Source organism: Colius striatus, chromosome 2, assembly GCF_028858725.1.
Source record: "Colius striatus isolate bColStr4 chromosome 2, bColStr4.1.hap1, whole genome shotgun sequence".
In the NCBI taxonomy this organism is placed as follows: Eukaryota; Metazoa; Chordata; class Aves; order Coliiformes; family Coliidae; genus Colius; species Colius striatus.
This window is the reverse complement of record NC_084760.1, coordinates 39,802,815-39,816,956: the sequence shown is the minus strand read 5'-3', so window position 1 is coordinate 39,816,956 and position 14,142 is coordinate 39,802,815. Positions and strand designations below refer to the sequence as shown.

At 37.5% G+C, this 14,142-nt stretch overlaps 1 protein-coding gene across 3 annotated transcripts in view; it reads left to right on the top strand.

Moving 5' to 3' along the window:
* ATAD2B (ATPase family AAA domain containing 2B) overlaps positions 1-12,518 on the top strand; it is a 79,372-nt gene extending 66,854 nt beyond the window's left edge. For all 3 annotated transcript variants that reach the window (XM_061989987.1, XM_061989986.1, XM_061989988.1), the window contains 4 exons: positions 4,969-5,661; positions 6,564-6,691; positions 8,089-8,217; positions 9,209-12,518. In XM_061989987.1, the coding sequence (XP_061845971.1) occupies positions 4,969-5,661; positions 6,564-6,691; positions 8,089-8,217; positions 9,209-9,250 (992 nt within the window). In that variant the 3' untranslated portion in view covers positions 9,251-12,518. The remainder of the gene's footprint in view (positions 1-4,968; positions 5,662-6,563; positions 6,692-8,088; positions 8,218-9,208) is intronic.
* Positions 12,519-14,142: the final 1,624 nt, after the last annotated feature.

Below are 14,142 nucleotides of genomic sequence, written 5' to 3'. Positions count from 1 at the left end.
GTGCTTATTTTGCCAGAGATATTGCCATTACTAGGTGTATCTGAATTGAGAATCTCAAAGCAGACCCTGTCAGTGGGCAAGAATTCAAAATTTCTCCAAGTCTGCTACAGGTTTTATTTTGCATAACTTACACCTAGAGGACTATTCCTTCTGAAGTAAGAGCCGGATTTCTTTTTAAAGCATGGGAGGCCACCTCTGGGGGAAGTGCTATCTGCCTTAGGTTTGGGATCATTCAGATGGCTCTTAAAACGGCTCAACATAGGAATGGAAGGCTTGAGAAACCTCATTTACTGCTTAATGAAATGTAGAGTAAATTTATATTCTGTGATTAATTACACTGTATTACTTTGCACTTTTTAAAAAGGGCTGTCTGCGTAGACTATGCTGCTTAGGAAAAAAAGGTGGGGAAGGTTTGTTTCTGGTAGCAACGTCATGTGAACCCAAAGGAAACGTTATGGATGGCTTCTAGTCAAACAGGTATTTATTGTCATCAAAAAATCTGAATAAAGATTTACAAAAAAGCATACCATAACGAAGCTAGAACTGAAGTGAGGATCCCCTTGGCAAATCTGTAGAGGTTATGTGAAGATTACAGAGAGAAGAGTTCAGCAATTCAGAAGGCAAGTGAATGTATTCATGTGTGAATAATTGGTATTATAATAGTTTGAGTTATAGAAACTCAGTTCTCCAAAGCAGAATTCCTTTGACAATAGTATTTCTACTGCCTCTGGCATGAATACTGCCAAAGGACTGGGTATCAATGGGTAGATTTAAGATGAGTAGCTCTAAAAGGAATAATTGAAAAGGCGTTAAGGCGTTAACTTGCAAGTGAATACACTCTGTTAATTTTTTTAGCAAAGTTAACTGGAAGTTTTTCTTCTGTAAATAACTAACCCATTTTGTTACTGTAATGTGTCATGAATCATACTGACTGTAAAATAACAAGTGTAGGATTCTGCTCCTGATAGTTTACAGTCTTATAAAATATCAACATTAAGGCAAAGAGAGGAATCCAGGTTAAGTTTTGGTTTTTAGAGGTAGTCCATTAAACCATTAGTTCCTGCCCATTAGCCCTTTAGTTCTATGTCAGTTTTACCTTGTAGTAGCTCCTTCATTTTTGAATCATAGCCAATAGTCTTGCAGGATTCAGAGATAAATTTGACTTTTTCCTACCTCACCTGACAGCTGCTCAGGTCTGTGTTATCCTCGCAGTAGTACCTTTTTCTTTCTGGTAAATATGAAGAGAATCAAACTAAGTGATGAAATCTGGTGTCAACATATACATTTTGCCGTAGAATTACCTACTCTGTTAAACACTTGTCCTACGTGTACAGCTACCCTATCTTTACTGGGGAAAGTGGACAGAACAGAAAGACAGACTGGTGGTGGATTTAGTTTTTAAATGTATTCCTTGATCAACTCTTCACTCTTCCTATAGGCTTGGATGTCTGTATAAAAGAAGAACCTATGTAATGATATTATGGGTGTTACAGATCTGGAACCAAAATTCTTTCTCATATGCTAAAAGGCAGTCCTTTGCACAGAGCAGTGCAGCCTAGATGAGAACAAAAAGTTATTGTTTTGAAGGGGCAATTTGAATGTGAGAAGTCTTAGATTTCATAGAATCATAGAATGGTAGGGTTGGAAGAGACCTTTAGAGATCTAGTCCAACCTCCCTGCAGAAGCAGGTCAGCAAGGTAAACAGTGATGAATGGGCTCAAAGATGCATTAGGTAAGGGATTAAGGATCTTACTGAGGTCATGAAATGATGTGGTCAGTTTCAAATGGGAGATTCAGGTGGGCTTATGGAAGCCTGAGGAGAAAAGGCTTCAGTGGTTGGGAGAGAAGGGCTTGGAAGCAAGAAGACTTTTATTTGAATGATGAGGAAAAAGTTGATTCTTAGAAGTAAAGGCACAAAAAGATTTTAGAAGTGTTGCTCACCTGTTGATTGCAGGTCAGACTGACTCAGGTGATAATGGTACATACTGCCTTGAACTAAGAACTGGTAGGAGCCTGGGAGGGAAAAACTTTAGCATTAACTGAGTTCTATTGTCGAAATGTGAGTGAAAATCCAAAGCAGCTCGATTATTGCCTTTGTTTAGCAACTAACATTAGGAGAGCATTTTCTGCAGTATCTGACAATGAAATCCTGTTCTACTTTCCTAAATGTTAAGAGCTAGTTGGAGGTATCAGGGTTTTTTTTTAATATTGTGACATTATACCAGTTTTACAATAATAGCAGTGTTTCAACCAAAGCTCTGTTTTGTGTGGATACTTTGAGGTAGCCAAAAAAAATCCTGCATTTACTGGTTTTGATGCATTGCAAACCTCAGAATTCCTAGGAGGACATCTTCTGCAGCACTTTGTGTGGTTGCTTTGTCCTGATTAAAAACAGCCATAAAAAACTCTGATGTACAGTGTATATTTGAATAGTACTGCATGAGAGAGAGAGTGAGATGGACTTGCTGACTGTCATTTAAGAAGGATTGAAATTTAATGAAATGTGTAATAAAAGGATCAATTCTGTTTTAATTTGATGTGATTGCTCCCACATTTCAGAATTTTAGGAATGTACCTGTGTGTTTAGGCAAATTATGGGTTCTTGTCCTAGCGTGGACAAAACAGATGCCTTAGTAAAATGGGCATATTTAAATTACAGTTAATTGAGATAAATATATTTGATGTTAGATGTAACTCTTTACAGCAGAGTTAACCTAAAAAGCAAAAATTGGTGTATCTGTGAAATTTTCAGCTTCCTTACTAGTTTATACACCTTTGGACCTAGTAAATTGCCTTTAAAAGACTTTCACTCCCCTTCTGTGTCTTATTTGCCGGTCTTTGGAGTTGACCTGAGGTGAAATCCATTGCCTAATAGGGGGATTTTTTCAGGTGTAAGTTTACATCTTCTTATTCAGCTTCAGATTTGCTGCTTCTGTTATTAATGAAAATCTTTTCCACAATCTAGGCAAAGATTACAAGAGCTCCTGAAAAGTTATGTGACTAGGTTGTAGTTTGTCATCAGTAAAACAGGGACACTGACTGTAGAAGCTGCTACCAAATCTACATAATATCTGGAGGAAGGGGATTTTATTTTGTCAAATTTTACAGTTCTCCACAAGGATTATTTTGTAATAATACATAACATTTATGTACATAATATAACATTCTGTACATATTCCAAGTGAGACTTTAATGTTTTTATTACAGTGTAATTGTATCTTTAGATAGTTCTAAAGCTAAAAGGTTAAGATGTATTACTAATGTAGTGGTTAAACTACCCACTTATATACACCACTCATGGGGAGGAAATTCTGAAGTACAACTGTGCTGCTCTGAGCTTCCATGAATTAATTTTCAACACTTGTACCTGTATAGCTCTTGTATCATCAAAGCAAGATCTTTGTAACTCAGTGTGTGTCTGTAACTCTGTGGCAGACACAGATCTAGGACTTAATACCTCATAAATCAAAGCAACCTACCAACATTATGGAGGTGCTAAACATAGGAGTTCATTTTGAAATGGAAGAAAAATTGTTAACCTCTGGTAACTGTTGGCTGTGATATTCAATTATATTCACTTGGCTGCAACTTTGCAAAAATGTGAGCAGTCTGCATTGTTACTTGAATCTAAACGTAGAAGTTTCAGTTTTCCCCCATCTCTTCCTTAGTCTTGTGAGATGTCTTGGTAAGATGAGATCAGCTTGTGATTCTTGTGAGATGTTCTTGAAAAGGACATGGACAACAGTACTAAGTTTGAACAGTCTTCCTTCTGTGTTTGCTGATCACACTGGGAATTTGCCCCAAACCTATTTTGCATTAGTGCCTTAGTTGTATCTCATTACAAATGGGTTAGTAAAAAAACAAGCCCTTTCTGGAAAAAGTTTATTACATCATTTTTCAAAGGCACAGAAAGCAGAAATGAGAAATAGGAAAAAATCAAAAAGTAAGGGTGAAAGGTAATGAAAACAGGATCATGTGCCCATGTTGCTTCACGTTGAATTGTGTAATATAGAGGGCAAGCCTTGGTGATGAAGTTAGTTTAAGGGCCTGGGCTTCCCCTTCTGCTTACAGACTTATTGCATAGATGCAGGTATCTGTGAGGTCTTGGTGTAGACCGGGTTGCTGAAATGGTCTGGGTCTTAACCAGAGAACCGCATTTTTTAAAACCACATTTTGTCAATGCAGTAAATTCAAGTACAGAGGTAGGAAAAAAGGGAAGGTTGAGGAGACTGGACGTATTTAAATAGTGAAAGTGTCTTTGAATTGACAATGGACATAAACTGAAAAGAGGGATGCTGACTGGATATAGGGCAGAAAGCCTTTTCACCATTAGGAGAACTATACATTGGTAAGCGATGCCCATGGAGGTTTTCAGTACATGTTTGGGTAAAGCCCCGAGCACTTTGTTCTGCCCTCACACTTGACCCTGGTTTGGACAAGAGACTTCTTGATGACCCCTCCAATGTGAATTTATTCTATGAATCCATGGATTGCCACTTCCATTTGTTCTATTCTATGATTTCAAATCACTGATGTTCAAAAAAGGGAAAACAGGAGTAACTGTCTTTAGAGTCTGTATTAACAAAATGACACTGACAGAGTTCTACATTATTGCTTAGCTGGGGGGCTTTTTAATGTTTTAGTTAAAAACGAGTATATATAAAATATAGTAAGTAGGAAAGAGTGACAAGGCTTCCTTTTTTCCAGAGTTTAGAGTAGGAATTGTGTATATGACATTGTGCATTCACTTCTTATCATCGAGTCATAGAATGGTAGGGATTGGTATACTTCTAAAAGTCCTTGGTATCTGTGATTTGTTCGTATTGAAATTAAGAGACAGCTTGCTTTTTTTGTTGCAATGTGAATACATTTGATTGCCTCACACACTGCAGCATGTTCTAATAGCCTGGTATGTTTACTGAAGGAGACCCGTGTATCTAAAAGTTTCTTTTTTTCATTATAATTCAGTCCGAATAAGGAGAAAATCAAGACGGCGCTCACAGTGGGGCAAAGGCATTATTAAGAAGAGGAAAGTCAATAATTTAAAGAAAGATGAAGATGATGCAAAGTTTGCTGATGATGAAAATCATGGAGAGGACAGTAAATTGCTGGAAAATGGAGAGCTGGAAATCAGCGCTGACTGCATTGAGGAGAATGGGGAGGAAACAGGAGATCTCTCTATGACAAATGATGAATCCTCTTGTGATATTATGGATATAGATGCAGAGCAGAGGCTTAACAATGGAACATCAGGAAAAGAAAACAATTTTGCATCTACAGAAGAAGAGAGCTCAAATGAATCTCTATTAATAACCGATAGTGTTACCCTGAGTGCTGAAAAGGAATTAAGGAAGGACTCTACATTGAAAGGGGACTGTGTGAATGGAGAGACATCTGTACACAGCTCAGAGGGTATACCTGTCCCAGCATGTCATAATGGTAAAATGGAATCAGTTGATGATGTTTCACCCTGTGACAACGATGGGTCTAGTAACAAGCAAAAATCTTCATCTGAAGATCAGCCAAAGGAGAAAACAGAAGCTCCCAGTGAAAGTCAAGGAGCTGATCTAGTAAAAGCTGAGTTACCACATTGCAGCAATAATGGAAAAGCACTACAGAGCACAGACGTTGAAACTAAAGATGCTGAAGCAGATAGAGAAGGTATAGCTTGTTTTCAATGTTTCTGTCCTTAACTCGCTGTCCAAGTTAATATGTATATATTAAGTATGTGCATGCTTACAATATTCTGTTTGGCATTGTAGGCTTCATGGGAAATTGCAATGCTGAGTTAACATTTAAACAATAATAAAAAAATTAAAATATTATCAGTGCAGAGAAATGTATATATTCTGTTCTGTATGTTCTCTCTGATGTATATTTTGTCCTATATGATGTATTTTGACTTAATTTTATCTTAAATCTCTTAAAAAACATCATTGACATTGGATGAAAGACCGTAGAAATACAGAATATATTCCTTTGGAAACATTTGCTCATCACAAAAGTTTAAGCAGTTTAACTCCTAGCAGAAGCCAGATAAACTGTTGTTTATCTATTGGAGAAGGTATCTAGCTTTGGAGTTACAGTCAACACAGTAACAGTGCAGCAAAAAGATAAGATAAGGAGGAGGGAAATCCTGGTAATGCATAAAGGAAAGGGCCATGTCCTTTGAAGACAAGAGACATAATTTCCTCAGGGAGAAGAAATAAAAGCCTTATGCATGATTGCCTTTTTAATTAGGTTTTCAGATTTATATAAAAGAATGAAATCTTTACTTCAAAAGTTAGCACTGAGGTTTACAAAGTAAGTGAGCTTTAATGAGAGATCTGAATATTATGAGAATATCACTATATCCTTGTTGACTGTATCAGTACATACATGTTTTCTGTTTTTAGGACATTCAGAATTCCACAAAGCTAATGAATAATGTTGGCTGCTACAATCATGCTTGCTTGGTTCATAAAAACCCAACAAACCAGACAAGCAAAATCAAACTAAAGTCAAGAAACAAGCTGTTCGTTCTCAGAGACTGACAGCGCTGATAATTGTTTTTCAAATTACAGGTATCTTGAAAAGCAAGAAAGCACGAAAAGTCACAGTGGAACAGTCAAAGCCCACAAGTTTGGAGCAGGTCCCAGAGGAACCATTGGATCCCTTACCTTCTGTAGTTGTAGACCATGACAGACTAAAGGTAAGAAAACTGAAAAATGAATTGAACTGTTAACAGACTCAATTAAAATAGCTTTCCGTTTCTGTTCTGAAGCAATGTTTCCTTTATTTTTTACTGGAAGCTAGTATTATGGCAGCAATAACTTCTGAAGATGATTTTTCAATCAGTGTTTTTTGGATGAAAAATAAATAAAAAAGTACTGAATCCTTGCTGTCCCATCATTACTGCCTTTACAAATCCAGTAGTGGCACAGCAGTCCACTATTTTAATTGCAGTTTTTGCAAATCCTCATATGTGTTAATTGGGCATGACAGTTACTGGGGAGCTGCTGGGTGCCTAGTAATTAGGAGTTAACATCATCTTTTCCCTTCCCATGTACCCATACTTGGTGGAAAGAACTGTTAGTGGATTGGAAAGCAAATTGGAATTCGGGCTGATGTTTTGGTGTCATAGACTGAACCCCTGCTAGTTAATTTTGTTTCAGTTTAGTCTCCTTTTAAGCAAAGTTACAAGAAAATTTGCTGTCTTCTTTTGTAGAAACTAGCTTCACCTACTATGAAATTTGTATTTAATTTGCTGTGGGGTACAGATGATAATCTCTTCAGAAACAATAGAAGTGTCATGACAGGGAAAAAACCTTACATTTTCCTCTCTGCTACTATGTAAAATCCACACTTTGACGTGTTATTTATGAGTAGTTTTTAAATGTGTTGTCCCCTCTGCCCTTCTTTTTTTGTACGATTTTTCAACAATTGTGTAATTCTGAATGTGTTTCCATTGTTGATACTTAAAATTTATACTAATGTGAGTTCCTAGAATACCTGCTTTAGCTATCAAGGCAGTTTTTATGGTTTGCTTTGTCACAATTATTATCTGAGATGAAGTAGGGTGAAGTATGAAACGGTAATGGGATGAAGCTGGAACACAAAAAGTTCCATTGAAACATAAGAAAAAGCTATTTCACTGTGAGGGTGAGGGAGCAGTGGCACAGGCTGCCCAGAGGGGTTGTGGAGTCTCCTTCCTTGGAGGTCTTCAAGACCCTCCTGGATACGTTCCTATGCAACCTGATATAGGTGGACCTGATCTCTAAAGGTCCCTTCCAACCCCTACCATTCTATGATTCTATGAAGTATCACTGAAACAGAACAAACATTGCCCCAGCTATACTGAGTATAAATTCTAAGACAAGAGAAAAAAGTGTGGGTATAAGCAGAGAAGTGAAAAGAGACATTTGAGTTCTTCTTGGATCGACGTGGAAGCAGTGGCCTTACTGACAGTGAGGTGTGGTCCAATTTACTTGTATGTATCCCTCCAAAACAGAGCCTCAGGGAGATGGCATTTCTGATTTGTCCTAAAGTACAAAATTGTAAAAAGTGATTATAAAACCCACGTCACTACACTTTTTGTTGTTCCAACAGAAACTGCTTGATTTGGTGGTTAAGAAAAGTGACAACCTGACTGTTGACCAACTTGAGAGATTGTATTCGCTCCTCAGTCAGTGCATCTACAGACATCGTAGAGACTATGACAAAGCACAGCTGATAGAGGTGATGTACAGTTTCTTTTATTCTTTATCTGATTTTTGTGAGACTTTTTCAAGATCTAAATCATCAATTTGTTGTACTATCAGGCAAAAGCTTTGAATAGACTTTGAAGACTGTATCTATAAGCAAAAAAATGCTTAGTGCAGTAATGACTTAAAAAATAGAGGTTGTTTCTAATACCACTTTCCTCAGAAAAGGATTAAGATTTTAAGCTAGGAGAACAGAGGAAAAAGAGTAGAGAATATGTCAGCATGAAGTACACACTAGCAGAGTCAAAATGGAGTAGAAGCAGTTTTCACGTTTGTGGTATGAATAACAGTGGATGTAAAGAGGCTACTTTACATGGGCACACTGAGCCAGCGTTGCTGCAAGTTACCCTTACTTATATGTGGCCAACAAGTACGTATCTCTGCTCAGTGCAGTTTGCTGATTTGTGACTTTCATACAAGACCTGAAAAGTTTGCAATCTTGCTCTAGGTTGGCAAGTATACCCTTGGGAAAGTCCAGATCAGCATGGTCTAAGTGGTTTGTCAGCTTTGCTGTCATCCTTTGCCGTTCAGGTGTCTGCTATCAAAGGCCTCCTGCCTGCATCGGCACCAAGTTGGACGTTTCACCATTGCTGTAGGACAGCAATGCTCTGGACATGCCTTCTCTCCAGCTTCGCTGTTCTAGCTGTAGAAGAGTTTGGATCAGTTTGCCGATTCAACTGAGAGCCAAACCTGCCAAGAAAAAGACAATTGCTAGTTTCCAGTTGGATCACTAAACACTGTTTTTCTGCATTAGTGTTTTACAACAAAACGTGCAGGTTTTGAATAAGGCCTTCACCTTGTTCTAGCAGATAGCAGCTAATAAACAGAAATGTCTATTTTCCTATTAATTATTTGTGCAGATTTAAAAAAAACCCACAAAACACCTGGTAAATGTGACTAGGTAATATAACTTTATTTCTGTCTCTGTATGTTTATGTGTAATTGACGTGCTCTGTCTCTTGCAGGAGATGGAAAGAACAGTTCATGTGTTTGAAACATTCCTGTGAACTCGTCAAGATGAGTGGATTTATCCTCTCCAACTGCTCATGGGAGAGCAGTCCTCTGAGCCATTCAGTTTCCATTTGCACCAAGTATGTGCAGAGCCTTGATCTTAAGTGCTCTCTTTTTCTTTCTGTTGAATTTGGTGCTATTGTCTCAGGTACCTGAAACCAACCAGCCTACAAGAACCAAACGGAACTTCATGTAGTTGTATCTGCTATAAATAAAGAATACAATGCCACAGCTTGGAGATTTTTGGTGCTACAGAAACTGTTTTCATTTCTGCTCTTGTTCACTCTACATGCATTATCTTTGGGGAAACTTCAGGCAAAGTGGAGACCAACACATCCAAGAGAACTGGAAAGAGCAGATCTACATTGAATATTTTTAAACAGGCAACCTTTTTTTTTAGAGTTTTTTTCCCAATTTTTCTCTTCTCTGGGGTAATGGACAAAAAAAATCTGTTCTAAAGAAGGCAATGATGCATTGTGGTAGGAATCTTGAGTAACTGGATGTACAGTAATTTGAAGATGAGGCTCTCTAGAACTGCCTTTAATGTGCCTTTTAGTCAATTGAGAAAGATAAGGCTAATCAATTGGTTTGGATTATAGCAACTGGCAATGTTAGAAAGCTGTCTTCAGAATGAAGATCTCCAAAAGGATGATTTGTATTCTCTTCATTGGATGGCAACCGGTATTATGGTTCTCTAATGCCTGTCTTACTCTACAGAACTAAACTAAGACACACTGAAAAAGCCACATACTTTACCAAAATGGTGGAATTCCATTTTCATTGGTGTGTATTTGTTTTAGAAACAAGGTGCACAGTGAAACTCTTCTGTGTTGCTAAAAAAATGAAGCATTTTCCCACCACCTCCTTGTTTTCCATTTTGAGTTCTTTAAGACAACCAAGTTTAATACTGGCAGGTTTATTTCTGAAGTTCCGTGTATGTAAGATAGCTTGGACTGTGCAGTGCAGGTAAGAAGACGATATAGTCGGTCAAAGTCCTAGAGCCTAAGCTCACTTGAAAACAAAACTTAAGCTAGGCCTTGCAACCCAGTCTGCGCAAAGCCTTGTTAATGTTGGGGGGGGATTGGTGTTACTGTTGCAGGGATTGGAGGACGGCCTTTTGAACCTATCTGCTCTGACCAAAGTTCTCCGTGTCCGAATGGTGTAGTTGAAAACCTTTCCTTTCTGGCAACTGGAGAGAACAGTCTAGGCAGTTTCAGGAAAAAACCCACATGTTTTATCCCCAGCTCGGTATGAAAACATTACCTGGGCTGATTTATTTCAAACCTACGTGGAAAGTGTTTTAGAGAAGTCGGCTGGTGTTACCGTCGTTTAACCATTCATTGTGACTGTCCCTACAGAAGTGTCTTTCCAGAAATATGCAACACAGTGTGATTAGTTTTCAATTAGAGAAAACAGACTACTGCAGAGATACTGAGCTACCTCAGCTTTTTGTATTTTAGTTACCAACAGTGTTTATGGAGGACTGTAATCTCTCTGCTCCCATTTACAATCCGAAGCTAAGGTACTTGTCTCCACCTCTACGGCTAATGGTAGTGTAGTGCTGCAGAGAAACAAAACACAAGCCTTGGGCTACTGCAGTAATCCAAAGTGCTTTGTATACTATGGTTGAACGTAATTCTGTCTTGGATCTTTTTCTCCCCTGAAAGCCACTGTTTTTCTCTATAGCTAATGGCAGAGAAAGGTTTTAAGCATTCATATACATCTAGTTACACCTTCTAAATGCAACCCATGCAGAAACACTGTATTTTTTAGGTGGGAAAGTGCGATTAAAACCAACGAAAACAAGCAGAAAACACATTTTGAATGAGATTCTTTGATCTCAGATTTGATGATGGGATTTTTTCCATGTTTCATTTAGTATTTATTAGCATCATACCTGTCTGAGATATTTTTGTGTCTGGTACATTAACAGCATTTTGTATTTTGATGGAAATTGTTACAAACTTTAAGATTTGATTAAATAAAATGTAGCAGATTTTTTGTAGCAAGTTTCTGATAAAAGGGTTTTTTGCAAGTCTCAGGTTCTTGCTGCAGAATTTAAAAAAATATTTATTCCAGTTTCACTTACTCAAAGAAGTTTTTGTTCAAGTAACAGCAGCACTTGTGGAAGATAAAACTGCATACATTTTTAAGAAGATAATGAATTTATATGAGGATTTTAGTCACCACTGATTGTGAAAAGCAAGTTTCAGCTGATGCCTATCATTAAAAATGGTTCTAAAAGGTCAGATTTCTAAAGGAAAATTTTTACTGTCAGTTGTTGATTGGGGAAAAATTGTTGAGGCAACTTTACTAATCGAGGAGCTGCCATGTTGTTTTAGAGAAAAGTAGCTGATATCAGATGTTCTAGTGGACAGCTTACCTAAAACAATATATACTCGCCTTCCTAGCCCAAATAACCACGCTTCAGTTTTTGTTTTCCTTTACAGATGTCTGGTGGTTATAGAGTTAAAACAGCTGTTAATCTATCCACGTGGTCTAAACTTGTTTACTCTTGGTATGTTTTTAATTTTTTTTGCCACATAGCACTGGCAAGAGTTTGTACAAATTGACCTCTCTTCCTTGTTTCTTGTTGTGAAAATTGCAAATAAACTCCTGTGTGAGTCCTTGTGCTGGGGTCAGTGGAATGTGGCCGGCCCTGAGAAAGGAGGTTTTTCTCTGGGGCTGTCTTGGAGATAATAGAGTTGCTCTTGGGTGAAGTTGATGGCTATGGAGTTAATTGTATTTGCAGGCTTGAATCTCACCTGTGATTAATTTTTTTGTTTTGTTTTGTGTCCTCTGTATTGTCACTTGATTTCCTCATATGCCAATGTATTTATAGGATTACTGTTTTTTGTAATATCTTGTCTTCTTTTTTTCTGTTGTTGTTGTTGTTGTTAAGTTGGTGGATCAGCTCTGGTTTTACCTTCAGACTCCTGAACGGCAGGTCCTGCAGCTGATAGTCATTTATTTGGTTTTTATTTTATTCTGTAATCACAACATAAGCTTGAATTTGGGCTTGTACTTGCATCTTTTGTATCTTGTACATTGGGTTATTTAGACATTGGGGAGTCCTGTTTGCTTTCATTAACGTGTCTACTTTGGTGATTAAGTAGACTTCCTTCATCAACTATGGTATATTTTGGATTCTATAGTTTTATTCAGAACTGTGTTTAAATTGATGTTTTGCATTTTGACTTAATTTTACGTTAGTTTGAAGTAAGTTATTTAATTTTTTTTTTAACTTCTGGAAATTTTGAACATTTTACTGTAATTTGTAATATAACTGCTGTGAAATACTTGAATAAAGATGACAAGAAAACACAGTTTTAGCTCCTTCAAAGATGTATTTAAAAGAAATGCTGCCTCTTAGTTCATGTCAGACTTTTACCAGATCTCTTGGATTTTACAGTTCAGAGGTTTCACTCTGGGATCTTGCTGTTTAGTTATTTTCAGCAGTTTAATCTGCAAGTTTTGCTTTCAGTGTTTGCCCATTAAGGAAAAAAACCTTCTATCATTAATTTTGACTGAAGAAGTGAAATAAGCATGGCACATTGGTGAGTGAATAACATAATTGTCAACGGAGCTATGGTCTGTGCTGAGAAAATGTTTCATGTTCGGTTGCAAGGCATCACCCAGGACATCAACAGCCAAGTAATACCAGTTTCTCATTAGTGAGTTTTTTAAGGAAACACTCTCTTTCCTTCCTGCTTTTATTATGTGTCTTTTTGTGTTGTTTTTTTTAAGATGAACTTCTGATATACCTAGGAATTTCTCTAGTTTCCCTCCCCCCAGATAATTCATGCACAGGGGAGCAAGCTGCTAGAGGCTGTGCAAGTGAAGAATCAATCCATGTCTTACTCCTTGGCAATTTCTCTGGAGCTAACAAGCTGTGTGTGATGTATATAATATGAAACAGAGTATGAGAAGCTGTTCTATAGATCTGGCACAGCCTCCCTTGACAATACATCTGCTCGTTTTCCTCTTTACCTTTCTGTGTGTCTTAAACTATAAGGCTCCCAGGCAAAAGGCTAGTTGAGAAAGAGGCAAGTAATAACTTATTACATGTCTGACTTCAATTTCACTTTTATATGAACCTTTGAAAGCACAATCAGATATTAAATTCAGTATCAGTTATATAAATTATTATCTAAACATCACAGTGAAGTTGTAGTGATAGCCTGGGCTTATTTTGTATCATTGAGTTGTGTTGTTTTGATCTGAATGGCCTTGCAGGTACCCAGCACCACACTTGACACCATCCAAGGGGTTTGCAGTCCAGGAATAAGGAATGTAGGGTATGAGGTCTTGTGTATCTGTTTCTGTCTTTCAGGAGTAGTGATGGCCATGTTAATAGAGAGAATAGCTTCAGGACCAGCTTCTGAGAGTGGCTGTAAAAATAGTCAAAAGGGACAAAGCTGTGTTTTTTTTGTCTTGAAAAAAGGGTTCTTGTAAGAATACTAAACTTCGGAGGCGTGAATTAGTGAGGAGTAGTTGGGGTGCATCACATGCTGCTCGTAAAGCTTTGGTAAAAGCTTGTGCAACACTTGGTCAAGTGTTCACTCTTCAGTGCTGCTTCTCTCTGCTGTTGGTTTCTGCCTTGAGTGTAGTTTTGAAATGCAATTTCCTGTACTTCATTAAATTTGCAATGCTGTACATCTTACATTTCCTCCTTTAAGCTCCTCAAAATAATTTATTTTGATAAATGAAAAAGAAGATCCTTCTATTCTGTATCTTGGGCAGGATTTGGATTTGGACTTGTAAAATATGGGGTTTTAAGCTAGCACTGCGTGTGAATAAATTCTGCAAGCTAAATCAGTAAACTTATGAACTGATTAATGAAGCCAAACACTTCATTTTTCTTTTTTCCTCCTCCTTTTATGCATCA